Source organism: Papio anubis, chromosome 16, assembly GCF_008728515.1.
Source record: "Papio anubis isolate 15944 chromosome 16, Panubis1.0, whole genome shotgun sequence".
NCBI lineage: Eukaryota > Metazoa > Chordata > Mammalia > Primates > Cercopithecidae > Papio > Papio anubis.
The window spans coordinates 30,430,504-30,458,498 of record NC_044991.1 but is presented as its reverse complement, the minus strand read 5'-3'; the positions used below and the strand labels follow the sequence as shown (position 1 = coordinate 30,458,498).

The following is a 27,995-nucleotide window of genomic DNA, read 5'->3' as shown; positions in this document are numbered from 1 at the left end:
GCTTGTAAACTGCGCTGGACCCCTGCCTGCCACTTACCAGGAGAGTATGAGCCCCTGTGCAGCGGGAGCCCAAGGACCCATGGCTGCCTGGGATGTGTGTGGTGGACGTTTTGGTCCCTCCTAGGGGATGCGCAGGCCGGCTGAATGGGCCACACAGTGCGGGAGAGCTGAGGTCACAGAGAGCAGGTATGTGGTACACGGTGTGTTCCAGGAAGAAGGGGCACGCAGGGAAAACCACCTGGAGGGGCCAGTGGGGACATGGACGTGTGGGTGGCTCTCAGGCCCCCAGCAACAGGCACTCCTGGTCGGCTGGGCGGGCAGGGAGGCGAGAGGCCCTCCTGGCAGAGTGCCGCCCAGCGTGTACTGCAGGCTCCACACAGCTGCATCCTCTCCATCACCACAAAAGCACCAAGGCCATTTCAAGTTTTCCCTGTGCTCCCTGGCAGGGACTGATCCCAGGGCCAAGGAATCCACAGGCCCTCTGCCCCCTTCCTGGCTGCTGCCCAGAGCCACCCCCTAGAGCCCAGGCAGCAGGTGTAGGCCGACCTCCCGGCCTTGCGGTGCCCCCAAGGCAAAAAACTTGCAGGCCTAGAGGCAAGCCCCACCCACGGGATCCAGCCCAGGCATGCCACCAGCCGTGCGTTAAATGGGACATGGCTGATCAGGAGCTGCACTTGTGGGAGGGCCTGGCCCAGCACTTGGCATCTTAAGTGGGCGTCTGAGAGCTCACGCGCACGCTTCACACGGCAAGTCGGGCTTCTGCAGGCCCATTAAGGCGCAAAGGCATTCCTCTGTGCGCTGACAAGCAGGGTCCCATCCAGGGCTCGGGGCCGGCAGACTAAGTGATGTTTTCTTAAGGAAGACACGCGATTAGCCACCGCTAAAGCCCCAGCACAATGCAGGGCCCGGCCGTGGCTGTCAGCGCTGTCTCTCGGCAGTGACTGACAGGCGCTCCCCAGCCCATCAAGCCTCAATGCACAGGATTAGCCTGACGCAGTCGACAAGCTGACTTGGAGGGCCACACTGGAAACCAGCAAAGTGACTGACATCCAGGGACAGAGAGCCTCACACAGCCCTGCTACCTCCCATCATGGGCCCGCCCGTTGGCGGGCTGTTCCAGAACAAAGCCAGTGTTGCCGCCCCTCCCGAGAGCCTGCCTGGCGCTGGGCTGCCGTTCTTGCTTCAAGGTGCAGAGACCAGGCAGAGGGTCCCAGGAAAAACCCTCAGTGGGCGTCTTCAGGCCAGAGGCCAGACAGCTGTGGGGCAGGTGGGGTGGCTCTGCCTCCTGCCTAGGTGGGCTCCCCAGCACTGCAAGGCTGCTCCCCTCTGCCCAGGGCTGCTCGGAATTGTGCTCAGGAGTTCAAGGGGCCCCAGCGGACCCTGGGCTGCACATGATTTAAGAGGGGCCCGGTGACCTGGCCAGACCCCACCCACCTGGGCGATCCTGGGGGCCCGTCAGGGACACCACAGGCAGAGCACGTTTCAGAAAAAGCACCTTCTTTATTCGCACTGCAGAAATGCCAGGGGGCTCGGACATGGGTGCCCACAGGGTGGGTTTCCACCCAGGTCGTCATCATCTGGCAGCAGGAGCCTAGAAGGAGTGCCAGGTGGCAGAGGCTGAGAGGTGCAGGTGTGAGGTGGACAGTCCCCTGAGCCATCCCTGCGGGGCACACAGGTCACCTGTCCAGCACTTGTGCTCCACGCTGACCGTCTCACAGGCGCTCCAGGAGAGGGGTGAGGCCCTCCAAACCTGCCTGCAGCCATCCTGCCAACAACGGGAAGGTCAAGGCAGCCACCCACCCCTCCCATCAGCCTGGTCATGTCTCCCACTGCCACACCCAGGGACCCCCAAGGGAGAGACGGGTGAGAAACAAACCCTGCAGAGAGTGGCCCCACCCCAGGGCGATGCGTCACAGGGAGCGACGCAGTGCTACAAAAATATTTTGAAATGATAAAAATTTATAGCAGGCTCCTAACAAAACAGCTCTGGGAGGTGCAATGTTCTGATAAGAGTTTCCTCAGGATGCCCTTTGTTTATTCCTATCAAGCGCAGCCCCGCTGGGGGGAGGCAGCCACAGCGAAGCAGGGGGCCCTGAGTACCCCCAGAGAGGCCTCCCCAGAGCCCCTCGGCACCATGCGGACCCCAGAGCCTGTCCACAGGCATCTTGGGGGGAGCCCACTGCTCTGCCTGGTCTCCACCTCAGCCCCAGGGGAGAGATGGAGCCCAAACACCCCCAACCCTGGGACAGGCTGACAGCCGTGGGGGTGCCCCAGGTGGGCTGGATGGCACAGGCTGAGGGCCCACCCTGCCCCGGCCCCCGTCCTCAGCCCTGGCCGGAGGATGCACTGTCAGACCACGAGGCGAGAGGGCTCTGGCACAGGCATCCCTGGGGCAGAGGCCAGGAGCCCTCTCCAGTTTCTTCCTCCTAAGAAGAGGATGAACAACATGCCCCCGGCCAGCCTGACTCTGCAGAGCTGAAACAGAACCAAATGTGTGGGGCAGGCTGGGCAGGGCCGGCCATCACAGGGCAGCATCTCCACCTTCTGGGAGGCAGGGAAACAAGCGGGTGCTGAACTCTGCAGGAGCCAGGTGGGAGGCCAGCTTCCCGACTGCAGCCGCCTGTGAAGCAGCAACTTGAGATGCCCGACTTCAGCCCGCCCCGGACACCCTCCACGCCAGCATCCGCCTGGGCCAGGCTCCTACGGATGAGCCCTGTTTCTTGAGACCTCTTGTGTGTGGGGAGCAGCTGTGGCCAGGCCGGGGTCTGGGGTTCCCGGGGAGGTTTGGGCCCTTGGGGACTTCTCCTCCTGCCTGTCACCAATGTGGCCTGGTTACAGGACGGAGCATCCCTGTTCTGGGTGGCGTGGCAGGTACAGCCTTGCTGTACACCTGGAGGGAGCCCATGGCCAGGGCTCCTGCACCCCTGCCATGTGCCCTGTCCTCAAACACAGAGCCGGCCCCACTTGCATACCTGGGTCTGGCCTCCGGGGAGCTGGCGGCGGGCGCACCGTGTGCCCTGGCCTGCAGGGATGGTGCTTACCCTCAGCAGCCTGTCACCGTGGGGTCCAGGCCTGAGCGCTTGGAGATGCGCAGCTTGACTACCTCCTCGGAGCATGTGGGATGGATACCCACGGTCCGCATCACCTGCGCGTAGGAGGCCCCACACCTGCACATATAGGGGATGGGGGAGGCAGGCGGGGGTCAGCACAGGGAGGGGGGTCCACAGCATCCCATCCCTGGGAAGAGGAGGGCCTCGGAGGCTGCTGGTCTCCTCACTGTCCCCTAACCCCCAGCCAGAAGCCAGGACCCCTGCCCACACCTGTGGGAGCCATCCACCTCCCTCCCAGCAGATGCTCAGTGCTCATCTAGCCCACCTGCCACCCAGCCACGCCCTGGCTTGCCCTGGCCTGGCTTCCTGCTATTCCATCCCCTGCCCCCAGGCACAGTCCTGCCTCAGGCCTCTGCTCTCTGCTTTACCCACAGACAGCGCATCCTGACCTCACCACACCACCACCCCCCAGGCCCCACATCCAGCCAGCCACGTCTCTCAGGCCATGCACAATGTCCCAATCTCCAACTACCCCTGTCAACCCGCCCAGAGCCTTTGCCACGGCTTCCTTTGACCCCGGGACGCCGAAAACACACAGCCTGAGCCCAAGACCCGGGCAATGGCCCCAGCTCCAGAAGACATGCAGCAGCCCTGGGGTGGCTCTCCAGGCACTGGCGCCCCGCTCATGGTGGCATGAGTGCTGGGCCGGGTGGGCGAGGGCCCCAGCAGAGACCCGGAGCCACAGTGGACACCTCGCCTGGCTCTGGCTGGCTCAACAGCATCTGGCTGGGGCAGAGCTGCCCCTTGTCTCCCTGAATCCGCCCTGTCTGAGGAGGGCCTGAGGAATCTCTGCTGCAAACCCGCGAAGGCCACATAAATGCAGCAAGAGAGGCAGCAGCTCTCCACTGCCGCAATGCTGGCACTCGAGGGACACCCGGCTGCGCATCGCATCACGGCCCGCATTCCTCGGGACTTACTTGATCCCCAGAGCAAATCCTTGAGTAACTTCGCCTGCGTTGGGGCCAAGGAAGTGCAGGCCCAGCACCAGCTGCGGGGGCTCCCTCAGGCACACCATCTGAAAGCCGCACATCTCAGCTACCAGCCCAGGAGGGGGCTGGGTCACGTCCACCCTGCATCCACCCTGCACCTGCCTGGGGGGCATGGCTGGGGCCAGCCCTCGGGTGTTCGCCCTGCCAGGCTCTTTCCCACCCTCCCTCTCACCCTCAGCACCCTGGGCCACAGGGATGCTCACCTTTACATAACACTGGGATGCATCCCGTCCAGCCACCGTGAACTCCAGCGGTTTATAATGGGCGTGATAGACCTGAGGACAGGAGACCACCCCTGGATCAGTGCTGGGACAAACAAACCTTGTGGCACCTGCAGCTCCCACAGGCTGCATGGGCAAGGCAGGGTCATGATGGGCAGGAACCATCCATCTGGCCTGAAGGTCTGGTCTGGGAGGGGGAGGAGGGCTTGGCTGGCCACAGGGTGTGTGCAGGCAGCCAGTGGCTGGAGCCATGCTCTACAGGACACACCCTCTCCCATCCAAGCCTGGGACCCCCACAGACCATAGCAGCAGAGCAGGCATCAGGCAACCCAAGCACCCAGGCTGGGCACAGCAAACCTGCGTGGATATAGCTCCCCCACAACCAATGGCGGAGGCAAGAATGGGTGAGCAGGCGACCACCCGGCTCCCTCGGGCACCCTGGTGCTCCCTTGGCCCTCACTGGAGCAAGGCCGCTGTGGCCACACCGGAGCCGGAGCTGTTGGACAAAGGCTTTCAGCACCCTTGAAGGGCTCGACAGCGTGTCCGGGGCTGCGGCCAAGTAAAAAATGAGCGGGGCCCTCACATGTGCTGCACAGCCATTATTAATTAATGGAACTTCAGAGAATATTGTTCTAACTAAGACAGAATTGAAAAGAAAACAAATAAAGAGTATTTGGCCATTCAACATCGTGAAACATAAAACAACATTATAAAATGCCAGGAACATATGTCCCAGCGCACTTGTGATGAATCAAACAAAAATAGCAAATAAAGTGCCTCGGGGAAGGCTGGCCTGTCAGGCCTGTCCTGTTGATGGAGAGGACTGGGGTGGAGGGGGAAGGGCCCAGCCCTGGAGCCCAGTGACTCATCCCCAAAGGCCCCAGTCCCCACCACCCAGGCCACAGGCTCCGGTTTCTCTGGGTGCCTGCAAGCTGCCACGGCAGCAAGATGAAACCGCACCGAAGGCTTCCAGCTACCATGGCCCGGCAGGCTTCAGAGCCCCTGCATTCTTCCAGGCCACCCCAGAGCCACAGCCACCTGCCACAGCAGACCCCCAAAGCAGGCTTGCTCGATGAAAACCCCTTTCCTCCAGGGTGAGTGCCTGAGCCTGGAAGAAGCTGGAAGAGGATAGGTGTCAGAATGTGGTGGGGGGTGAGGGGCTGGGGGCTCTCGCCTGGGAGACAACCTGGGCAGTCCAGGAAGACAAGGTGTAGGGTGGTTGGGGGCTGGGGGTGGAAGCAGAGGTCGGAGACCCCTGGGAGAAACCTTTCTGGGTCGAGTGAGATTCAAGTCACTGCAAGGTGGGGACAGCACAGAGGCACCTTCGGGGCCCTGGTACTTTCAGGGATAAGCAGCTGTGTGCTGGACTGGGGCCGGCGCTCAGCTGACCTCAGCAGGGGAGCGGGTGGCACGACGGTGGTGACCCAGTTGGTGCTGGGCACCCCTGCAGCATGGCTGGGGTGGGGCTGGGGGCTTCTGGGCCACAGGGCTTCTTGCCCTAAGAACAAGGCAGCCAAGGGCCTTCCCCTCACTGCTGTGACATGTGGTGGCAGAGACCAGAGGCACCTAAGCCCAGTCACCCCAAGGCTGCCAAAGACTAGGCACCCCCGTTGCTGGGGCTGCTCCCAACGTGTCCCTTCCTGCTACACACAGCCACCGCTCAGGGCCCCTGGAAAGGAGAGACCCTGGCGCCCTGTTCACAAGGCCTCCGCCCAGAGCGTGGAGTGAGGTCGCGGAGTCGCCACTGTCCTCAGCTGCACTGCTCCCAGGCCTCACCTCAACATGCTCCTGCCCGTGGCGAGCCACTGCCTCCTCCTCAGACAGCCCCACACAGCCATACTCCAGCGGGGTGAAGACGGTCGTGGGAACCTGAAAGCAGATCTGGAGTCAGGGGGGGCCCTTGGGCCCCGAAAATCGAAGGTCCCCATTGCATGTGACGCAAAGAGCAGTGATCACAGACCAGGCCCAGATGTGCCTGGAGCAGGCTGCAAGTACAGCAGGCGACCCACCTGCCCGCGCCTGCGCCACACTCTCAGAACGGAGCCCCGCACACATGCTTGCACACACACACGTGCACAACACCCCCGCATAAGCGCGCACACACGCATGCCCACATCTACATGCAGACACACAGCGCACAAAAACCCCTCACCCCAGAAGAGCTAGCCTCGAACTCGGCCTCTCCTGGGCTGCACGTGGTGTCTGCTAGATAGAACTCACATTGTCATAGTCCATCAGGTCTGAGGACCCGCCGAAGAGCCGCTGCACCAGGAGCCTCCCAGCCATGATAGCCGTGGGTGTCAGCTCAGGCCGCCCCTTGGGGAAGGCACAGCGGGGCCACGTCAGCACCATGTCCGGGGTTATATGCAGCCCCCATGCCACCACCCTTTGCCCCCCGAGTGGGCATCTCCCTTTAGAAAATCCCCAACACTGGCACCGAGTACGGTGACGTAAAGCCTCCCCCTGGAGCTCGTCCCCCTGCGGGGCATCCCAGGGACCTAGGTAGGTTACTCATTCTCCTGCTTGCTGCCCTCCACCCTGCCCTGGGAAAGCAGTCCGCTGCCGATGAGGCTGGCCGTGCCACCCTCACATGCTCAAGCCTTCTCTGCAAAGCCCTTCTGCACGTTGCTGACCTCAGAGGGCTGCCCGATGACCAGGCTCAAAAGAGCCCCTGCTACCGTTTGCATTCACTGGAATCCCCGGCTGAAAAGGGACCCCAAAGCGTTCCACACACTCCTGACGTGCAGCTCGACTTGCACGTCACAGTCCACAACAAATTCCAAATCAGAACGTCGCTGTGCTGGAGAGCCCTCCGTCCCAGGGTGTCCCCGGCCTTGGGGGTTCCAGCACCGTCCTCTGGGATGGGCTGCCAATCACCTTGGCAGCAGGAAATGCAGATGTTGTTTGGCATTCCAGAAATGCATAGAGATCCGTGGAGATAAACTCAGAGCGCAGCCTGCGCATTCCAGCAGGCCTGACTAACTGCGGAAACGTCCCGGCCCGGTGGCGGCGCACAGCACACAACATCTCATTAAACAATAGCCCCCGCCCCGCCCACAGGCTCTTCCCAGCCGCTCAAGGGACCACTGGTTGGGTGTTAACTCTTTGGACTGTTCAGAATGACCTTTCTGACTGAGTGGATTTAATGTTTAAATAAAGAATGCCTTTGTGTGTGCCATGCATTTCTGGCAAAACAGTTTGAAATTTTACAGTTTCCAACACAGGAGCCTGGGAGCTACACACTTGCAGAGGGAAAACTCAGATTCCCAGACAGAAGGGAGGCTTCCCGCTGTGCACAGAGATGCATGTGGCACTGTCTCAGGGTGCAGTGCTCACAGGATGCAACAGACCGTGCAATCAGAGACCACTGCACCTACATGGTCCAAGGCAGAGGCTGCGCTTGCAGAAATCACACTGAGCAGCTGAACCATCCAGCTAAGCAAGCTGGGGCTGCAGGGTGGCTGAGGCATGTGGCGTCACGTGCTCTGTCCACACAATCGGGACGGCTAGATGGGCCCTACAGGACCCTGCTGGGTCCGCCTGGAGCCTCAGAGTGTGACCTTATTTGGAAATAAGTTCTTTGCAGATATAATTAAAGTAAGGATGGAGATGAAGTCATCCGGGATTAGGGTGGACCCTAAATCCAATGACAGAGAAACTGTAAGAGGCAAATCAGGGCCCAGAGACACACCCAGGAGACTGTCACGTGATGATGAGGCAGAGAGAGGAGTGATACAGCCACAACCCGAGGACGCCGGAGGTGTCCTACCCCAGAGGCTTCTGAGGGAGCCTGGCCCAGCTGACACTTTTTGAGATGGAGTCTCGCTGTCACCCAGGCTGGAGTGCAATGGCACGATCTTGGCTCATGGTAACCTCCACCTTCCTCCTCCCGAGTTCAAATGATTCTCCTGCCTCAGCCTCCCGGGTAGCTGGGATTACAGATATGTGCCACCACGCCTGGCTAATTTTTGTATTTTTTTAGTAGAGACGGTTTCACCATGTTGGCTAGGCTGGTCTTGAACTCCTGACCTCAAGTAATCCGCCTGCCTTGGCGTCCCAAAGTGCTAGGATTATAAGCATGAGACACCGCACCCAGTCCCAGCTGACACTTTGATTTCAGACTACTGCCCCCAAACGTGAGAGAATCCACGTCTGCTGTTCTGGGCCACCCGTGTGTGGTGATTTAGTTGTGCAGCCCCAGGACGCTGACACCAACAGGTCTCACTACAAAGAAGCTCTCAGGGACACTCCAGAGCCACTCTCAGCCGCAGGCACTGGACACATGCAGGACAGGCAGAGCACTCCTGAGGCTGCCGGGGTGCAGCATCCCAAGACTGACCACCCAGGTCCCTTACTGGGGCCATGGGTAAGGAGGGCTCCAGAGCCCCCACCCAGGAAAGACTGGCGCTGATCTTCACAGCAGCAGCTGAGAGCAAAGGACCTGTCCCGGTGTGACACCCAGAGAGGCAAGCCAGAGGATACGAAGGTGGGGAGGGCGGGGCCAGGTGGGCCCAAACTGGACCTGCCTCAACCCTGTGGGGACAGGATGGCCCCAAGGCCATGTCCAGTGGTGGCATTTCTAAGCCTATGCCTCCAGCCTACCTGCCGGGGGTTGGGGCCTGCGTGCAGAACTGACCCATGCCCAGTTCCCAGCAGGCGTCCGCTGCTGGTGCTTGCAGCTGTCTTTAGGCCGTCCACACTCCCGCCACAGAAAGGAAAGGAAAGGCAGAGAGCTGAGGCCCAAGTCCAGGTTGCCCCAGAACTCCAGACAGGCTGGCCCTGGGGTTTGACACAGAGCCTCTGTGACCAGAGAAAGTGTTGTTTCTCTCCCACAGGACAGAAGCAGCCGGAGCCCAGCGAGGAGGGGTGGTGGGGCAGGCAGGGGCAGGGGCCTGGTCCCAGGACGCATGCCGTACCTCCACCACGTCACCAATGGCGTAGATGTGGGGCACAGAGGTGCCTTCCCGGGAGTCCACCAGGATCTTCTGAGTGTCGGGGCTAGTATCTACCCCAGCCTTCTCCAAATTCAGACTTCTGGTGTCTGGTACTCGACCTGAAGGAAATAGAGAGGGGGCTGAAAGGTCATATTCAGTGGCTTTGACCTAGAGCTGTTGTATTTAAACTATTTCTCAGAATGTCCTCTTACAGACCGGGTACGGTGGCTCATGCCTGTAATCCCAGCACTGTGGGAGGACGAGGTGGGCGGATCACCTGAGGTCAGGAGTTCGAGACCAGCCTGGTCAGCATGATGAAACCCTGTCTCAGCCAGGCGCGATGGCTCACGTCTATAATCCTAACACTTTGGGAGGCTGAGGCAAGTGGATCACCTGAGGTCTGGAGTTCAAAACCAGCCCGGCCAACATAGTGAAACCCCATCTCTACTAAAAATACAAAATTACCTAGGCATAGTGGTGCACACCTATAGTCCCAGCTACTCGGGAGACTGAATCGCTTGAACCCAGGAGGCGGAGGCTGCAGTGAGCTGAGATTGCACCATTGCGCTCCAGCCTGGGCGACAAGAGCAAAACTCTGTCTCAAAACAAACAAACAAACAAACAAAAACAGAAAAGAAAAGAAACCCTGTCTCTACTAAAAATACAAAAATTAGCTGGGTGTGGTGGTGCGCACCTGTAGTTCCAGCTACTTGGGAGGGTGAGGCATGGGAATCACTTGAACCCGGGAGGTGGAGGTTGCAGTGAGCCAAGATCACACCACTGCACTCCAGCCTGGGTGAGAGAGTGAGACTCTGTCTCAAGAAAAAAGAATGTCCACTTAGAACCGGCCAAAAGTGAAGCACCAGCAGCGCAGAGGGGCTCCTGGCCTCTGCAGAAGGTGGCAGGCAGGTCTGAAACAGACGCTGGTCAGATGACAGCTGGCACAGGAGACAAGGCGGGGTGCCACCCGCGGAGACCAGTCGGCCTTAGACTGGTTCCTGGCATGCAGGAAAGGAAGAGGCACTTGCCAATGCTGGGGCTCCCTGACATCAAAGAGTGCTAAGTGTGGGATTCCAGAACCTTCCACATGCCCAGGCCTCAGGCCCTGCTGCAGGGCCACCAGCACAGTGCCAATGGCTCTGGTACCGACTTCATCCGGAGAAACCAGCCCTTTGTGGGGAGCTGCTGGCACCTGGCCTGCCTGGCCACCCTGCATCTGTCTGTAGCACTGCAGCCTGATACCATCAGGCAGTGAGACCGAGAGTCCAGAGGGGCCTCCTTCGAGGACACCTGCAGGCTCCCGATGGCCTCCTCCCTATGTGGACAGGCTGAAGAGGAGCTGGCCACACCCTGGACTGTACCCCAACAATGCTCAAGTCCTGGGGTCTGGCCCTCTGCCCAGGTAGGGCCTGAAGGTCTCTCCCCATTAGGGGAAAGGAAGCCCCCTCAACCCACTAGCAGAGGGCCCCAGCCTAGAGACCTCAGGTCGGAAGGGAGCTGAGCTAAGGGGCAGCGTCCTAACTACACCATGCCCATTCTAGGGGGCAGCTGGCTCAGCTGATCCTGCTCTTGGGTGCAAAGGTCAAGAGGGGCAGGGGATGGCCAGTCCAGGGGGTCAGCACAGCTGCCCCCTGCCAGTCTCCACATAGCCTGGGGCCCGGAGAGAGGGCACCGCATAGGCCTCTTCACAGCCCAAGGGCCAGCAGAGGTCCCTTCCTCCCCTAACTCAGATGGGTGTGGCTTTGCCAGGCCGGCGGGCGGCCACAGCAGCTTTTCCCTCCCAATCCCAGCTGCTCTCGGCTCCCAGGGGCTCAGGATGATCCTCCGATGGCAAAGGCGGTTTGGCGTCAAAGGCATAGGACCCCTGCTCATTGTGGCTGCGACAAACCAGCTGCTGGCCAGCATGCGGGTGGCGCCCACCTAAGCATCTGGAAGCTGAAGCTCCCGTGAAAGGGAACCCTTAAGTCTCCAGCTGCCGTCCTGGGGCGGGAGTCAAAACATACAAACTTGGCTAAGCCGGCTTGCGGGAGGCTGGCTCCAGCCTCTGTGCTCTGCTCAGCCGCAGGAATTGGGTGCCGGGAGGGCTGGCACCGGCTGGGGATCAGCCCAGACACAGGGGATGCCAGCCCACATCAGAGGAAGGAGCTGGGCCCCATGGGCAGGGCTGGGGCATGAAGGAGGGGCCGAGGTCCCTGCAGGCAGGGGGCTCACGCCCAGCCCTCTGGTCCCTCCCCAACCTGGTGTCCAGCCCACCAGACCCAGTACTTCCTGGTGCCTGCGGGAATAGAACATCTGACGCTGCACCCACACTCTCCTCTGCATGCTTGCCTGGCTGGTCCCAGGAAGCCAAGGCACTCATCATGTTCCTTATGATAACTATGGCAACTATAGACCTTGCAGGTGCTGACCAAACCCGGTCCCCAGGTCTGAAGGAAATAAAGATAAATTTAAAAGTAGTCACAAGAGATAAAAGAGGCATGGAATTAGGTGGCCCATCCAAAGCCGGGACTCTTCTGCACATGCTGTGTGGATCCCTCTGGGAAGTTGGTGGGAATGTGATGGAGCCACTAATGTGAAAAGCATGACAACAGGACAGGCTGGATGGCCAGGGAAGAGAGGGCTGCGTGGCACAGACACACCTGGCCCTGCAGGGACTCCATAGCCCATCAGGGAAGAACAGCAAAGGAAGAGTGAGTGGCCTGTGGCAGGTAGCAGGCTCAGCCCTGAGGAGGGCAGCCAAGGGCACAGTGGGGTTAGAAGCTGGGCCGGTGGGACATGGCTGGGAGTGGGTGCAGGGAAGAGGCCCGTTCCACTTGGGTGGGGCCACGTCCCCAGCTGTGGCCAGCCCTGATGGCAGGACACCAAGCCCTGAGCCCCACTATGGGTCTTGCAAGCAAAGGACTGGGCAGTGGCCAGAGAAGGGCCAGATATCCCTGCTGGTGCTGGACAGCCAGTCAGGTGTCCTAGGCCCCACTGGCTCAGGCCTGGAGCCCTGCAGGAGGGTGAACGACTCGTGCCAAGGTGGGGACCCAGTGGGGCCCGAATGGTGTGAGCAGCAGGATGCAGGCGGCTGTGCCCAGTCAGCTCCCCACCATTTCCCTCCTATGCCAGGATAAAGGCGCACCACTCAGGCCATTTGGGGAAAGAAGGGCGCCTGCACCAGTGTCTTTCGCCCCTGCATGTTGTGCTCTGAGCTTTCCCAGCTGTGCCTGCGGCCCACTGCAGGCCTCCCCATGGAGGGGCTCTGTGCTCCCTGCGGCTCCGTCCTCGCAGCCTTGGCTCTTGAGCGCCCAGTGCAGTGTTTGCCAAGTGCTGCTGAATGGCCCCTCCTGAGGTAGGACATTTGGTGGCTCTCGAGTCTCTGATTCCTAGACACCACCAGGATGGAGACCTGGGGCACCAGCTTGCCATGTGTCAGCTGAGTTCCTGGGGCAGATCCTCAGAAGAAGGGCAGCCAGCTGAGTGGGGGCTTCCGGGCACAGGACAATCCTTAGACTCTGTTCCTTCCTGGGGCAGGCGGCGCACAGCGCTCTCTGTCATGCTGCTTTAATTTGCACTTCTTTGATGACTAGTAAGATGAAGTAATTTTTGGCCACGTGTTTATGAACCGTATTTCCTCTTTTGTAAATTGCCAGTTTCTGCCTTTTCTCATGCATTTATAGGCATCTTCACCATGTTCCTGCTTTGTAAGAGCTTATTACGTAATGGATACATAAAACTCTGTCATATTTTCTGCAAACAACAAGGGCATTAAAATTCCAGGTACAGCTCTTCAGACTACACTCATGAGCAGTCGTGGGCCACAGGATTTGTGGGCAGAGGAAGGGCGCCAGCTCTGTATTCCTTGTGCATGTGAAGCACGAGGGCTCATGGGCCTGCACGCTGTGGACTTACCCGGGAGGCACAGCTACATCAAGGGCACCTTGAAGGACATCCCCTTGCTGAGATGGTCTCCAGGATCCACACCAGTTTAAGCGGCAGACAGAGCTGTCCATCACCACCAAGGGCCTCCACATGGGCCAGTTTGTTTGTGTACTGTAGCAAGAGGGCCCAGCTGGGCGTCGGCAGTGTCCTCCCTGCAGGCACCACACCTGTACCATCAAGTGCTGCCTGGAGGAGAGGCTGGGACCAGGACTTATTGACCTGGGCCTTTGAGAACTACACCGCAGTCACCTCCCCTAGCCTGGAAACCAGGAAGACTCACATGAAGCTGCCCTCCAAGAGGATCATCTCAGCCAACAGAGCTGTGGTCGGCATGGGAGACAGAGGTGGCCGAACTGACCAGCCATCCTGAAGGCAGGCCATGCCCACTACATATAAGGCAAAGAGGAGCTGCTGACCGTGGTGCAGAGTATGGCCACAAGCCCCAAGGAACGTCCCTTCAGAGATGGCAACCACTGGCACGCTGGCAAACCTGCCACTGCAGAGATGCCTCTGCTGGTAGCAAACTGGGTCTTGTTGCTGCCCACTGGGCTTGGTTCAGACTTGGGGCTGACGGGCCCAACAGAGTTTGTCCTTCTGCCAAAAAAATAGTAATTCCAGGTACAAATGGATGTTCTCACTTCCTGTGTATTGGTGTGGCTGGCCCGCAACACTGACACTCAGGAAGCACTGGGCTGAGCACCTCTGCAGCCCGGAGCTGCCTCCAGCCCCAGGCCCAGCAGTGCAGCACCCCTGACGCAGGACAGCCCATCTCCACATGTGGCCCTGGGAGTGCTAGGAGCAGCCGGGGAGGGCAGCCCTCCTCTGATCACAGTGAGAGCCTCACCAGCTGCTGTCAATGGCCCGGGAGATGGAGGGCAGCCACCACGCTTGTCCAGCCAGCCTGGCCCCAAGGAGGGACCAGAGAAGGCTGAAGCCCAAAAACCACCCAGACAGTCACCATGGATCACTCCCTCCTATTCTGATGGACACAGGGACAAGGGGACGGCCAGTCGCATGCAGTATTATGCACCTCTCTCATCTGTGATGGGAAGAACAGGCATGCCCTCTGATTTCACGCCCGCCTGGGACACATGTTCCCAACAGAGAAGAGCAAGGAGGCGGTGCCCCGGGTGAGAGGTAAGTGCCAGCAGGAGTACAGCAGGGTGAGTCAGTGGCTGTGATCCAGACAGAGGCAGACGGGGCCAAGCACTGCGCCTGAGGACAAGGGTGTGGGAGTGGGAAGCTCCAGGGCCGGTGGGCGATGCGAGGCAGGCAGGGCTTCACATATAGGCCCTGTGGGCCACCTGGCAACTGTCTCATGAGGGATGTGGCCCCTAGAGCCAGCCACTCTCACAGGGCCTGGCCTGCCACTTGCCCCAACGAGGCACCTTGGAACCAGGCACAGAGAAGAGTATATATGCCTTTGGAAATGGAGTTAGATCCTTGAAGCTTATTTTTCTAAAATACTTATCTTCTTCTTCTTCTTTTTTTTTTTTTTCCAGAATCACCCCTTCTCAATGAGCCCCAGGCCCCTACCCACAGCTCTGAGCCCAGGAAGGGGATGCACCTGCCCTACTGGCCTCGGGTCCCCTCGAGATGCCATGTTAGTTGAATAAATGAGTGAGCCCCGGGGCCTCAATGGGACCTGACTGGCCACTCGCTGTGACTGCCAGCAGCCACCAGGGACCCCTAGACTGTCCCGGGGTGTCTTATACCCAGGGAGGCTCCTCGGGGGGGATGGGGGTGAGCTCCCCCACAGGCAGCATAAGGGCCTTTCCTACTTGAGCTGCCTGCGTGCATTATGATGTGTGAGACCCCACAGTCAGCCTTGGAGTATGGCGCAGCCTCCAGCTCAGGCCCAGAGGACCCCCAGGAAGGAGCGTGCTCTATGGTGAGTAGTCATTATTGCTTTAACAGTTATTATTAGACCGGGCGCAGTGGCTCACGCTTGTAATCCCAGCACTTTGGGAGGCCGAGGTGGGTGGATCATGACATCAGGGCTTCGATACCAGCCTGGCTAACACAGTGAAACCCCGTCTCTACTAAAAATACAAAAATTAGCTGGATGTGGTGGTGGTTGCCTGTAATCCCAGCTACTTGGGAGGCTGAGGCAGGAGAATCGCTTGAACCCAGGAGGCAGAGGTTGCAGTGAGCCGAGATCACGCCCTAGGACTCCAGCCTGGGCAACAGAGCTAGACACTGTCTCAAAAACAAACAAATAAAAAACAATTATTATTATTATATTATTAATTATTTGAAAAGAGGTTTTACTCTGTTGCTCAGGCTGGTCTTGAACTCCTGGACTCAAATGATCCTCCCACCTTGGCATTCCAAAGTGTTGGGATTACAGGCATGAGCCACCTCACTCAGCCCTTTAACGATTGTTAACATAATTGCAATTGTAACAGGTTGGCTGCCGTGGGACACCTGCAGACATTAGAGGGTGCATGGTAATATGTATAAATGGTGCCGACCTATCTCTAGAAGACTTTTCACCATGTTGTTCTTTTTTTGGAGACGAGTTCCTGTAGCCCAGGCTGGAGTGCAGTGGCCGGATCTCAGCTCATTGCAGCTCTCTGCCTCCCTCGGTCTTATTCTTTCCTGCTCTCAGCCTCCGAGTAGCTGGGACCACAGGCGCCCGCCACTCATGCCCGCTAGTTTTTTGTGTGTGTGATTAGTAGAGACGGGGTTTCACCGCAGTTAGCCAGGATGGTCTCATCTCCCATCTCGGATCCACCTGTCTCGCCTCCCAGTGCTGGGATTACAGGCTTGAGCCACCGCGCCCGGCCTGTTCTTTTTTTTTTAATTGGTTTCCACTCAGTTCTAACCATAAGTACTGAATATGACATGGTAACAAGACCCAGCTCGACATCCATGTATGCAGGTGCTGGCTGGCCTGTCAGATGGCTGTGGGCTCTGGACACAGGTGTGAACTGGCCCTCAAGCCAAGCATGGGGCACCAGGCTGGTGGGTAAGCACAGGGCGCTGCTTCCTGCTACTCTGGCCTGGCCTCTGTGAGGTGTTAGCACCACCATGAGCTAGGGCTGAGCCAACAGTGCTGTCTCAGGAGCAGCAGTGCACGCCCAGGGCCACATGGTGTGGAGGGGAAGGCCGCAGCCACCGCTCATAGGAAGAGCTCCACGAATGTTCATCTTGGCTCCACTTCAAAAAATACCAAACTCACATGCAGACAGATTTGGGTCTCTCTTGATGTAATTAATTACAAACTAAATTTACACTAAAATAAAAAGGTGTTAGACTATCGAAGAGGGGTCTCAGATCCGTATCACCTGCCCAGGGATGGCCACTCCACCCTGAGAGCACGGAGGCGTGGGTGCCAGGGTCACGGCTGGGCCCATCCCCACCGGGAAGAGCATAGCCACAAACTTGGTTTCACGCAGCTGCAGCAAGGCACATCCCTGAGAGCAGTCCTGATGGGCCCACCGCAGGCCCCCTGCCCGGGCAACATCCACACCCACTGCGGCCCCTAAGCCCCGGCTCCGCCCACACCAGCACGGAGGGCATCCAGGAGGAGCCGCCCCTTCCCTCTCACCAGGCTCGGGATGCTCCCACCCATCCCCAACCTAGGGGGCTTGGTTCTTGCTTTCTGCCCTTTCTTGCTGCCTGGCACTCAACAGAGGGACATTCCGCAGGGACTTGTGTAGCTGAGTCTGCGGTGTACGGGAGCCATCAGCCAAGCACAGCTGAGCAAAGACGGCTGCCTGCCACGTACACGCCAGCAAGCAGTGCCTGGGTGGAGAGAGGAGCCCCGGGCTGCAGCCCACCCAGGCAACAGCTCCCTCCTGGGCACCGCCAGCCCCCATCATCATCTCCTGGGCACCCCAGTCTCTCCGGCTGTGGTCCAGGCACACGTGCCACGTGGGGCAGACTATACACAGGCAGCTTGTGCGGGTGGCCTCTGTGCGGTACCAGGAGGAAGCCGGGAAGCCAAGCTCCCACGCTCCATGCATGCTGTGTTTCAGGCTCTGATGCTGATTTACACACAGGTGGACGTCTCTGAGTTATCTAAGAGAAAGCCCAAAGAGGAAATGGCTTCAGTGGCCAGGGTAAGATCCAGACGGATTCCTTCCCTGGGTTTCGTCTCACCTGCCATACCACAAGGCCCCCGGGCAGACCCAGGGCCACCCTCCCTGGCACTCAGGCACAACAGCTGCCTGGCTGTGGGATCCCCAGGCTCAGCGAGTCCCCTCCTGTGTCTGCTGGCTCTTCTGGCCGTGGGCAGGACTCCCGTGGTGCAGGGAGGGATACGCCAGAGCCTTCAGCATCTTACCCTCAAGAGAGGGACAGAGTAACCGTCCAGAGGGGCTGGGGATGTCAAAGGGGCACATGACGATCTCAACTTCCAGTTTCTCAGGGCTGCAGTCCAGAGGCAGTCTGTCCTTTCTTTAAAACCAAATCTAAGCTCAACTAGCACTTAGAAGCTTCTGCACTAGGAGGCATTTGCTCAGGACGCCCCAGCCCCACCCTGCTCCCCTAGACAGCCAGGGATTCAGGCCACAACTGGTTAACTCAGTGGGCGAATTCGAGCCCGCAGCGGTGCTGGCTGACTGTCTTCACTCAGCGCTGTAATCGGCACATCTGCAGACAGGAAATCCTCCTCCCTGAAGTTCCCAGTCTATTATCTGAGACACCTGGTGTGGGCGGGTGATTCAGAGACAAACAATGAGCGGGGCCCCCTGCACAGCAATTAACTGCTTTAACTGCTAATATGTTTAATCCACCACGTGGAGATCAAGGCTGCATGGAGGAAGGGGCTCGGGTCCTCCTCGGCTTCCAGACTGCAGGGCCCACTTCGTGATGCCAATGTCCATGGTCCTCGCCAGCTGCGGTCAGGCGCCAGGCACACAGGCAATGGGCAGGGCCAGCACTCAGCCCCTCACGGGAGCTCTGTGCCGCACCTGGGCTCCTTGTGTGTGTGTGTGCGCTGGGCATGGGGGCATCCCCGCTTCCTGTCAGAGCCCAGCTTGTGCGGACGTAGTGCACACCCGGGACAGGAAGCGGAGTCGGAGATGTTGGCACTGCCAGCTGTGCCGCCCCTAGGGCGCTTTATTTTAACCTCCTAGAGTGGATCATCCTTTATTGCAAGTAGAAATAAAGCTTGGTTAAAGGCTTATCGTACAAACCGGCAGAAAACGCTTGCAGTTGCTGACCTGGGAAGTGGCTCCTGAATGTTTACAAAACCTGGCTCTGAGCAGCAGCAAAGTCAGCACATGCCCGAGCGGCCCCCAGCAGGCGTGCAGAAGCCGCGCCGCCCTCGGGAAGCAGGGTCAGAGGCCAAGGACTGCGAAAAGCTTCCACCCCCAGCATCAATCACGCCAGGCAGACTGTCTGGGGGATGCTCATTTTGCAAATACAAAAAAATAAAACAGACTCCTAGCAAGGGAGGATGGGCGTGCAGGCCATGGCAGCTCTGCTGAGTAGGGAGGGGACTTGCTTGTTGCCTGCCAGGCTGACGCCCGGGCTTTCCAGGGACACAGCCCTTGGCCCATTGGTCTGCTACATCCCTGTGGGCTCAGTCGAGGGCTGCCCCTCAGCTCAACGGCAAGAGCTCCCTTATGCCATGGGTGAACGGAGATGTCAGCAGACAGAGGAGGAGGGCTAGGGCGCAGGGGGAGGGAGAAACTCGCCACCTCCCCTTTAGAGTGGAGTTTATTTGGGAATGATAGTAGGAGGACAAATTTTGAAAGAAAAATAAAGTGGAGTTTATGATGAGAACCATCAGTACACTTCAGAGTCCAAAATGTTACCTAATCCTTCAAAGTGTTTATCATAACAAATTTACTTAAAATCTGCTTTTACAATGTGACTGAGAGCATTGCTCTTGCTGACTGATCACCTCTGGGCCGAGAGCCCTGCATGCACTTGGGCGTCTCAGGTCCTCCCCAGCTGTCACCTCTGGCTGTGCCCACTGCACAAAAGTGAAGGCTCAGCTGCTTCAGGCTGGTTTCCTTGCTCGTTTCCCATTCCGAGTGACTGCTGCAGAAGTGCATCACCCTGTGACACAGCTTGTGCCTGCGGGAGCCCTCCCCCAGGAGACACTGACACCTGGCCAGCCCCACGTGAGCCCGGTGAGCTGATGGAGGTGGAGCCGGGAATCTGAGAGGGACCCTAGCTCTGACGTTGGGCTCTCGCAGGGGACAACATACCAGGCTCAGCACGGAAAGGCCTCGGAGAACTAACAACACTGAGTAGGTTGCTTCCGCCTTCAACATGCAAGTTGACAGGGCAACTGGGAAAACTAGGAGCCTAAACTAGATGGCCAGGCACCGAGGTGGATAGGACGTCTGAGCAGGCACGCTGTGTGTGCCGCCACCCACCCTGATGAGGACCCGCAGCCCTCCTTGGGGTGGCCCATCTGCAACGGCCTCCACGCCCAGCTTTGTAGCAGGCCTGGGACAGGGCAGTGTCTGGGTGATCCCTGTTGGCTCCAGCTGCCCCTCACCAGTCCCCTCGGACAGCCCCGGCCCAGGTCTGGGCACAGGTATCCCCTGGCTGTGTCCATACTCCCTACACCTGCTCGGCCTCTGCCCCATGCAAAACCGGACCCACACCTGACAGAGAGCAAGACGGTGAGACCAGACTGTGCCCAGCAAGTGGCAGCCAGCCCACACCTGGCCGGGAAATGCCCAGGCCTCTGCCCAGCACTGGAAGGGTGATGTCTTTGGAAGCCTTCGAAATGTGACTTCTGGAAAGGCCTGCAAGATGCCACTCCGGGCATGTGATGACTTGCCAGGCCCAAAGGGACCCACTGGGAAATACTGAAAGCCACGAGAAGGCTGGGCAGAACTTTAAAATGCCTGCATCATTTTTATGTGCTGAAAACAGGCACCTTGTGCACACCCATGTTCACAGCAGCATGATCCACAACAGCCAAAAGACAGAAGCAGCCTAGGTATCCACTGACAGATGATGGACACACACACAACTCAGCCTTACAGGAAAGAAATGCTGGCACGCGCTACACAAATGCTAACTCTAACAGATGCTACAACATGGACTCGCCCTGGAAAACACTTTGCTAAGAGAAATGAGCCAGTCACAAAAGGACAAACACTGCCTGATTCTACTTACATGAAATCCCTTGAGGAGTCAGATCCACGGAGACAGACAGCGAAGGGTGAGTGCCAGGGGCCGCAGGGAGTGAGTGTTTAAGGGGGACAGAGCTCAGTTTGGAGATAATGGAAAAGTTCCGGAGATGGATGGTCATGCTGGTTGTACGATATGAATGTACTTAGCACCACTGAACTATATACTTTAAAATGCTTAAGATGATGAATTTGATGTTATGTGTATGTCACCACAAGTTTTAAAACTTTCAAATCTATATCATTTTTATGTTAAAAACAACAAACTAGCTTGGCTGGGCATAGTAGCTCAAACCTGTAATCCCAGCACTTAGAAGGCTGAGATGGGAAGATTGATTGAGCCTGGGAGGTGCAGGCTGCAGTGAGCTATGATCACACCACTGCACTCCTCCTAGGCAATAGAGACAGACCCTGTTTCACACACAAAAAAGAAAAAAACCTAGCTGGAAAGCCTGAAGCAGCAAAATATTTAATATGCTAAAGAAAAACTACACACTGGCCAGGTGCGGTGGCTCACACCTGTAATCTCAGCACTTTGGGAGGCCGAGGCGGGTGGATCACGAGCTCAGGAGACCGAGACCATCCTGGCCTACATGGTGAAACCCCGTCTCTACTAAAAATACAAAAATTAGCCGGGCATGGTGGTGCCTGTAGCCCCAGCTACTCAGGAGGCTGAGGCAGGAGAATCGCTTGAATCCGGGAGGTGGAGGTTGCCACTGCACTCCAGCCTGGGCGACAGAGTGAGACTCCATCTCAAAAACATAACAAAACAAAACAAAACAAATCAAGACTTAAACCTGGAAGGTGACATGTAGGATTTATGTGCTGAAACCTTAATAAGCAATCGATCAAGGGCCAGGGAAGGTGAGGACGACTGCCTACTCGCTCCTTTTTTTTCTTTTGAGACGAAGTCTCACTCTGTCTCCCAGGCTGGAGTGCAGTGGCACAATCTCGGCTCACTGCAAGCCCCGCCTCCCGGGTTCACACCATTCTCCTGCCTCAGCCTCCCAAGTAGCTGGGACTACAGGCGCCCGCCACCACGCCCGGCTAATTTTTTGTATTTTTAAGTAGAGACAGGGTTTCACCGTGTTAGCCAGGATGGTCTCGATCTCCTGACCTTGTGATCCGCCCACCTCGGCCTCCCAAAGTGCTGGGATTACAGGCATGAGCCACCGCGCCCGGCCCTAGCCGCTCCTTGATGAGGACACCTGGCTGATGCCATCTTGGTATCTTCTCTGGTTTTTCTAGCATGTCCCACAGTGGTGGGGAGACATGCAGAGATGCGAGGTGCTGGGGATGGCAAGATGGGCATAGCCTAGTGTGGGTGCCGCCCCACAGGCCTTCACTGTTGCTCTCGAGGTGTACTGGGGAGCGGCCAACCCGCCTGGCAGCCAGCAGGCTGGGGGAGCCCTGGGAGGTGACAGGAAGTGGGGCAAAGATTCTCCATGCACCTTGGGGAGACCGGAGACAGAGTGTGTGGCTCGATGCACCCTTACCTATGGCCCACAGGACGGTGTCGAAGGTGCCTGTGTCCTCCTTGCCAGTGGTGCAGTCCTCCCAGGTGACCTGCAGGTGGCCATCAGGGAGCCTCCTGACTCGGGAGGGGGCACAGCCCCTCAGGAACCGGGTGCCATGAGATGCCATGTGCTCTATGACCATGGAGGACATTTGCTGCAAAACACAAGAAGACAGGCCATGAAGACCAGGTGGCCGTGGGAGAGAGGCCCTGGCCTGCCCTGCTCTCAAAGGCCTCAGTGAGGGGCTGAGAGGGGTCTGTGTGGAAGACGGGGTGGACACCCAGCCCCTGCTCTACGTCCTCTTGTTCTCTGTGGAGTGTCTGGCCCCTGTCCAGGCTCCAAGTCCTCAACCCTGGGCCCTATGGTCAGGACTCACTCAGTCTGTGGGCTCCTCTCTAGATGCTAATTAACTAAGTCTTCATCAGCCAGATACAGCCACACCTGTAATCCCAACCCTTTGGGAGGCTGAGGTGGGAGAATCCCTCAAGCTCAGGAGTTTGAGGCTGCAGTGAACTGTGATCACACCACTGCACCCCAGCCTGGGAGACAGAGTGAGACCCTATCTCTAAAAGAAAAAATAAACAAGGCCGGGCGCGGTGGCTCACGCCTATAATCCCAGCACTTTGGGAGGCTGAGGCAGGTGGATCACAAGGTCAGGAGATGAGACCATCCTGGCCAACACAGTGAAACTCTGTCTCTACTAAAAAACACAAAAAATTAGCTGGGAGTGGTGGTGGGCACCTGTAGTCTACCCTAACTGGGAGGCTGAGTTAGAGGAGAATGGCATGAACCCAGGAGGAGCTGCAGTGAGCAGGGAACTGCCACTGCACTCAGTCTGGGTGACAGAGTGAGACTCTGTCTCAAAAAAAGGAAAATGAACAAACAAATCCCTGGGTACACCTACACATTTCTTTTTTTTTGAACCAGGAGATCTCACTCTGTCACCAGGCGGAGTGCAATGTTCTGATCTCGGCTCACTCACTAGCTCTGCACCTCCTGGGGATCATCTCGTCCTGCCTCCTGAGTAGCTGGGACTGCAGGTGCCCCCACCACACCTGAGATTTTTTTTTTTTAGTAGAGATGGGGTTTCACTGTGTTAGACAGGATGGTCTCAATCTCTTGACCTTGTGATCTGCCCGCCTCGGCCTCCCAAAGTGCTGGGATTACAGGCAAGAGCCACCGCGCCTGGCCTATCTACACATTTCGTAAAAAAACAAAAACAAAAAACTTAGTCTTCACTAAAATCAATGGCAGAGAAGCATCCCTTCTCCCAGGAGATGTGCCCTGGTCCAACCAGATGGCCCCTGCTCCCAGCCCCCGCCTCCACATGTGGCCAACCTGCCCCTCTGCCATCCAGGAGCCAGGAGGGTAGGCAGAAGACTCTGTTCCCACCTAGAAATGTAGGCACAGCAGGCTCAGGTCCAGATCGGGGACACAGAGAGTCCTGCTTCTCCCTCCCAGCTCAGGAGGCCTGTGCGCCCCCAGTCCAGCTACAGATGGGGGCCCTGTTCTCAGGACAATGGGCCCTTGCATGGACCAGCAGTGAAGTTGGCCACGGCTTCTGGTTTCAAGAGGAGATAAACAGTCACTGCTAACATCCTCTGACACCTGTGCGGGTGCGCCAGCTGGCTCTAGATGGCGTGTGTAGGAGTCCGGCCCACGGGGCAGGGCGGGCTGTGCTACAGAGGGGCTGCCACACAGGCTGTGCACCCTCTGCACCCTCCAGAGGCCTGGTGGGCACGGCCAGCCCAGGCTCTGAGGGGAACCATGGGGCCTGTCTAGGACACAGGGTCCATCGCCCCTCAGCCTGGCTGCCTAGACTGTGCATCCTCCTTGCCTGGGCACGGCCCCCATTCTGCAGGCCCCTTTCCTCCTCTGTCCACTGCCAGCTCACCCTCCCCGCATCTCAAGGCTCCGAGGCCTTCCTAGACACTGTGTCCCAACCACAGGGCTCCGTGGGTTTGCACTGAGGGACATGATGGAAGTGTGCCACAGCTTTAGGATGGAGTAACACATGGCCACACAAGTGGAGGGACATGTCTCTGAGTCGGCCTGGGGGTGGCACTGGGAGTCTGGAGATGACAGGCCTGGCTCCTCCCACCTCAGGTGCCCTCCTCAGGCTCTGTGAGCTGAGGGTTGGCCGAGGACCCATAGCAGGGCCCGCAGATCTGCACAGCTCACCCTGCATGGGGCCTGCTTCGTGGCAGTCATGTAGTGTTGGATGTCTCCACAATGACAACTCCAGACTTCTATTTTAACAGGAGACTTTCCCTTGAAGAGTTTTTAGCTAAAAAAAGAAAATCTCTATTGCTCCACTCTAGGAGCTCATCCTGCTGGCCACATGAGTGTGTGCACCCCAGACACAGATGAAGGCCACTGTACACAGCGCACCTGTCCAGACGCCAAGACCCCACAGGCTGTCTCAGGGCCAGCGCTGCCCTGTGTCCCTCAGCCCAGCTCACACATTACAGCTATTTCACCCTCACTCCCTCAGAGGGGACAGGCAAGGGGAGAGCAGGGAGTCAGGAGTCTCTGAGGTGGGGCTAACACTTCTGCAGCACACACCAGCCTCTTACTAATGGGACGACCCGGAGGGTGACCCTATCTGCCGGCACAAGGCTGGGCAGAGCCTCCCTTCACTGTGCCTGCGGTCGGCTGGAGGCCTCTGTGCAGCCGTGTGCCCCACTGCCACCCTCCTCCCTTGCTCTGGCTGTGTGTTTGCGTATTTCCTGGACAACCTCCTCATCCCATTCAAGGGTTATCTCTAAAGATTCAGGCATCACTCATGGCCCATGACTGCACTGCACCTGCCTGGGAGGGGCTGTGGGAGGAAGGGCCACAGAGCCACAGGGGTGGGAGCTGGGGCCTCCGGCACTACCTGGTCGAAGCCGCGGAGGGGGATGCTGCGTATCATGACGGTGGTGTCCAGCCCGATCCCGGTGAGGAAGCCAGCACACTCCAGGGCCACGTCTGTCAGGTGCCGGCTAAGGAGCACTGGAGATCCTAACTTTGGAAGCAATGGGACAACACCCCGGGCCCCTGTGCCACAGCCCACGCCCCACCCATCCATGGCTGGCCCCGCAGGAGGCTCCCAACTCAAGACCCCCACCTCCACATCTCAAGTGCACAGGCTAGGGTTAGCAAGGAGCCCTCAAGCAGCACCCATGGACTAGGCTGGCCTCTGGCCTCTGCTCCCATGGCCTGTCGGTCCCAGCTCCGGGGCAAGGCCTGCATCCTGGTGGATCCCAGTTGGGATGGAGAGAAGTGGCCAGTTCAGGGAGGACCTCAGCCATGGGAGATGCCAGGTGGCTGCTTTCTTCCACCTGTGCTCTTAGCCAGCGGCTTGGGGCTTTTCTTTTTTTTTTTTTTTTTTCTGTTGCCTAGGCTGGAGTGCAGTGGCATGATCTCGGCTCACTGCAACCTCCGCCTCCCAGGTTCAAGCAGTTCCCCTGCCTCAGCTGCCCAAGTAGCTGAGACTATAGGTGTGAGCCGCCGTGCCTGGCCAGGGGCTTTCATTTCCCTCAGATGTCCCCTTGACCCCAGGCCCTCCTGCAGCTCCTCTCCTGACCTTCCCTGTCTAACTGTCCCTTCTGAAGGAATGGGTACAGGCCTCATAGCCATGTCCAGCTGTCCCAGCTGTCTCAGTGCCCAGCTCAGGAAGAGCCTCCAGCAATCCCTGGCCAGAGGTCAGCCTCAAACTGTCCCCAGGCACAGGTCCTCCATGCCGAGAGGCCCAGGAAGTGCTTGATCTGAGGCAGCAAAGAGCCTGCCGGAAGGGCGGGCGGCAAGGAGGGACTCAGGGGAAGGAGTGTCCAGTTCCCAGGACGGCCACCTGCATGCTAGCAAAGGATACAGCTGGCCCCGACCACCAACCTGTTACAGAAACAGATACAGAGAGAGAGCACGTGTAAAGCTGAGGCCCTTATTGACCAAGTGCGGTCAGAGAAGAACCCTGCAGCCTTCGTCCAGGCCCTCGGTCAGCTCGTGAGCTCCAAGGCTACTGTTCAAACAGCTTGCGCAGGGTGCAAAGCCCACTTTCCAAGTCCACACTGTCAAGCATGTTGTGAATCAGCAAATCACCTGGTGGTGAAGGGCATGTGTGTCAGTGACAAGTGGTACCTGTCCCCTGGAAGGCACCTGGAGGCATGGAGAAACTTCCACCAGAGCAGCGCACGGCTTTCCTTCTTTCCCCCGGGGCCTCTTGGGCTAGGGTGGAAGCCCGGAGATGCTGGGCAGGACGGGGAGGCCACCAGACCGCAAGGGAAGACATCGTCTGAGCAGAACACTCTCAAGACCATGGAAGGCCACGTCAGAGGCACATCCAGCCCTATCACAGCTAGGCGCAGGGCCAGGAGGGCCAGCTCCCCAGAGAGGGGACTGAAGGACCCCAGGGACAGGGGAGGCAGCACAGGACACTGCGACCAGCAGTCATTGGAAATATTTGCTCTTGTAGTGAAAACACCCTATTGTTCAACTCCACACTCCACATGTGTTTTGCATACACACGTACTCACACACACTTGTATGTGCACACGTGCCACACACCTGCATGCACACATGTGCAGGCACATACTCTTACATGGGCACACACAAATGTACACACACACACACACACATGGGTACACACATTCATTCACATACACCTATGCACACACTCATGTAGACACATGCATGCACACACATGCACAAGGGCACAGAACCTAACACGGAACAAGAACTCCCAGCGGGGCAGCTGCACGCGGGTGGGCTCCCACATTACCCTTCAGTCTTTGAACAAGAGGAGGTGATGTAAGGATGGATAAGCCCAATGTCAGTGCTAATCCCAGCAGGTACTAATGATATAATCCCATTTCAAAACGCAGTGTATCCCTTGGAATCGTTCTGCAGGTGCCCTGCAGGAAGCATCTGGCATGCAGCTTCCTCACAGTGGCTGGGGACAGAACCGCGCCACTGTCAGGATTAGGGTGAGCAGACAGAGCTCTGATGGCCGGCTGAGCACAAGGTGGTTACACGCCACACTTGGCATGTGAGGACAGTGAAGGGGGACCCTGGGACCCCCAGCCAAGCAGGACTGCAGAGATGCATTCCCCGCCCCACTCAGGGCCACCAACACTTGGGAAACAGGCACCATGGTATGCACGCACTTCCACACGTGCACACACACGTAGGCACCACATACACATCTCGACACGGAGGTGCACTTCCAAAATGACAAAACCAAACTCTTTTTGGACTTGCTATACACAGTGAAAGGTACAAACTTTTGTTTGAGATATGAAGTTATGGCCAGGCGCGGTGGCTCACACCTGTAATCCTAGCACTTTGGGAGGCCAAGGCGGGCAGATCACAAGGTCAGGAGATCGAGACCATCCTGGCTAACACAGTGAAACCCTGTCTCCACTAAAAATACAAAAAATTAGCCGGGCGTGGTGGCGGGCGCCTGTCGTCCCAGCTACTCAGGAGGCTGCGGCAGGAGAATGGCGTGAACCCGGGAGGCGGAGCTTGCAGTGAGCCGAGATTGCACCACTGCACTTCAGCCTGGGCGACAGAGCGAGACTCCGTCTCAGAAAAAAAGAAAGAAAAAATATATGAATTTATGAGTTACTGCAAATATAAACAGAACTCTGCTGCTTTGCATATAGTGCCCCAAATGCAAGGGTGTAACTGGGCGAGAGCCCATCGTGCAGTGCCCCTTGCCCCCTGCTCCCAGAGGTGGCTGTGCACGGGCTAGACGCTTCCTGCTGGGCTGTGCAGGCACCAGGGGAGTGAGGCCAATGCATCGCCTCTGTGGGCAGGTGGGTCCTGCGCATCAGGGCCTTCCTGGCCCTGAAGGCCAACCTTTTCCAGCAATGGGCCCTGCAGCCGTAGGACAGGGGCCAAGCTGTTCTCCGGGCCTCCTATCTCATTGCTAGGGATACAGCAACACACCCTCCTGATTTCGCCACAAATGTTTGCTGTCTCTGCCACCGACGTGTACATCCCCACCTCCTACACGATGCTGACCCACCAGGACTGGATTGGGGTGGGGGCAGGTGACTCTCTAGACCCTCCCTTGGAGCCCCCCCAATGCCCAGGCCTCCTGTCCTGGCACCCACAGGGCACAGGAGAAGCTCCTGCCTCAAGGGCCACCTTCAAAGTCACAGGTGCCCCCATCCCTCAGCTGCCAGCTCTGAATTAGCAACTAAGGGCACAGC

At 58.2% G+C, this 27,995-nt stretch overlaps 1 protein-coding gene across 5 annotated transcripts in view; it reads right to left on the bottom strand.

Annotated features, from left to right (window-relative positions):
• Positions 1 to 1,480: 1,480 nt before the first annotated feature.
• Positions 1,481 to 27,995, bottom strand: part of TXNRD2 (thioredoxin reductase 2) — a 66,618-nt gene continuing 40,103 nt past the window's right edge. For 2 of the 5 annotated variants that reach the window (XM_009216803.2, XM_009216802.2), the window contains exons 9-18: positions 25,655 to 25,674; positions 24,680 to 24,771; positions 21,781 to 21,955; positions 9,237 to 9,373; positions 6,541 to 6,636; positions 6,097 to 6,189; positions 4,303 to 4,374; positions 4,028 to 4,125; positions 2,973 to 3,167; positions 1,481 to 1,765 (exon numbers count right to left, since the gene is read on the bottom strand). In XM_009216803.2, coding sequence (XP_009215067.1) covers positions 3,044 to 3,167; positions 4,028 to 4,125; positions 4,303 to 4,374; positions 6,097 to 6,189; positions 6,541 to 6,636; positions 9,237 to 9,373; positions 21,781 to 21,955; positions 24,680 to 24,771; positions 25,655 to 25,674 — 907 coding nt within the window. In that variant the 3' untranslated portion in view covers positions 1,481 to 1,765; positions 2,973 to 3,043. Of the gene's footprint in view, positions 1,766 to 2,972; positions 3,168 to 4,027; positions 4,126 to 4,302; positions 4,375 to 6,096; positions 6,190 to 6,540; positions 6,637 to 9,236; positions 9,374 to 16,377; positions 17,205 to 18,657; positions 19,176 to 20,270; positions 20,280 to 21,780; positions 21,956 to 24,679; positions 24,772 to 25,654; positions 25,675 to 27,995 lie in introns of those variants that run through there. The other 3 variants (XM_017945136.2, XM_017945137.3, XM_009216806.2) reach the window with 3 other exon arrangements.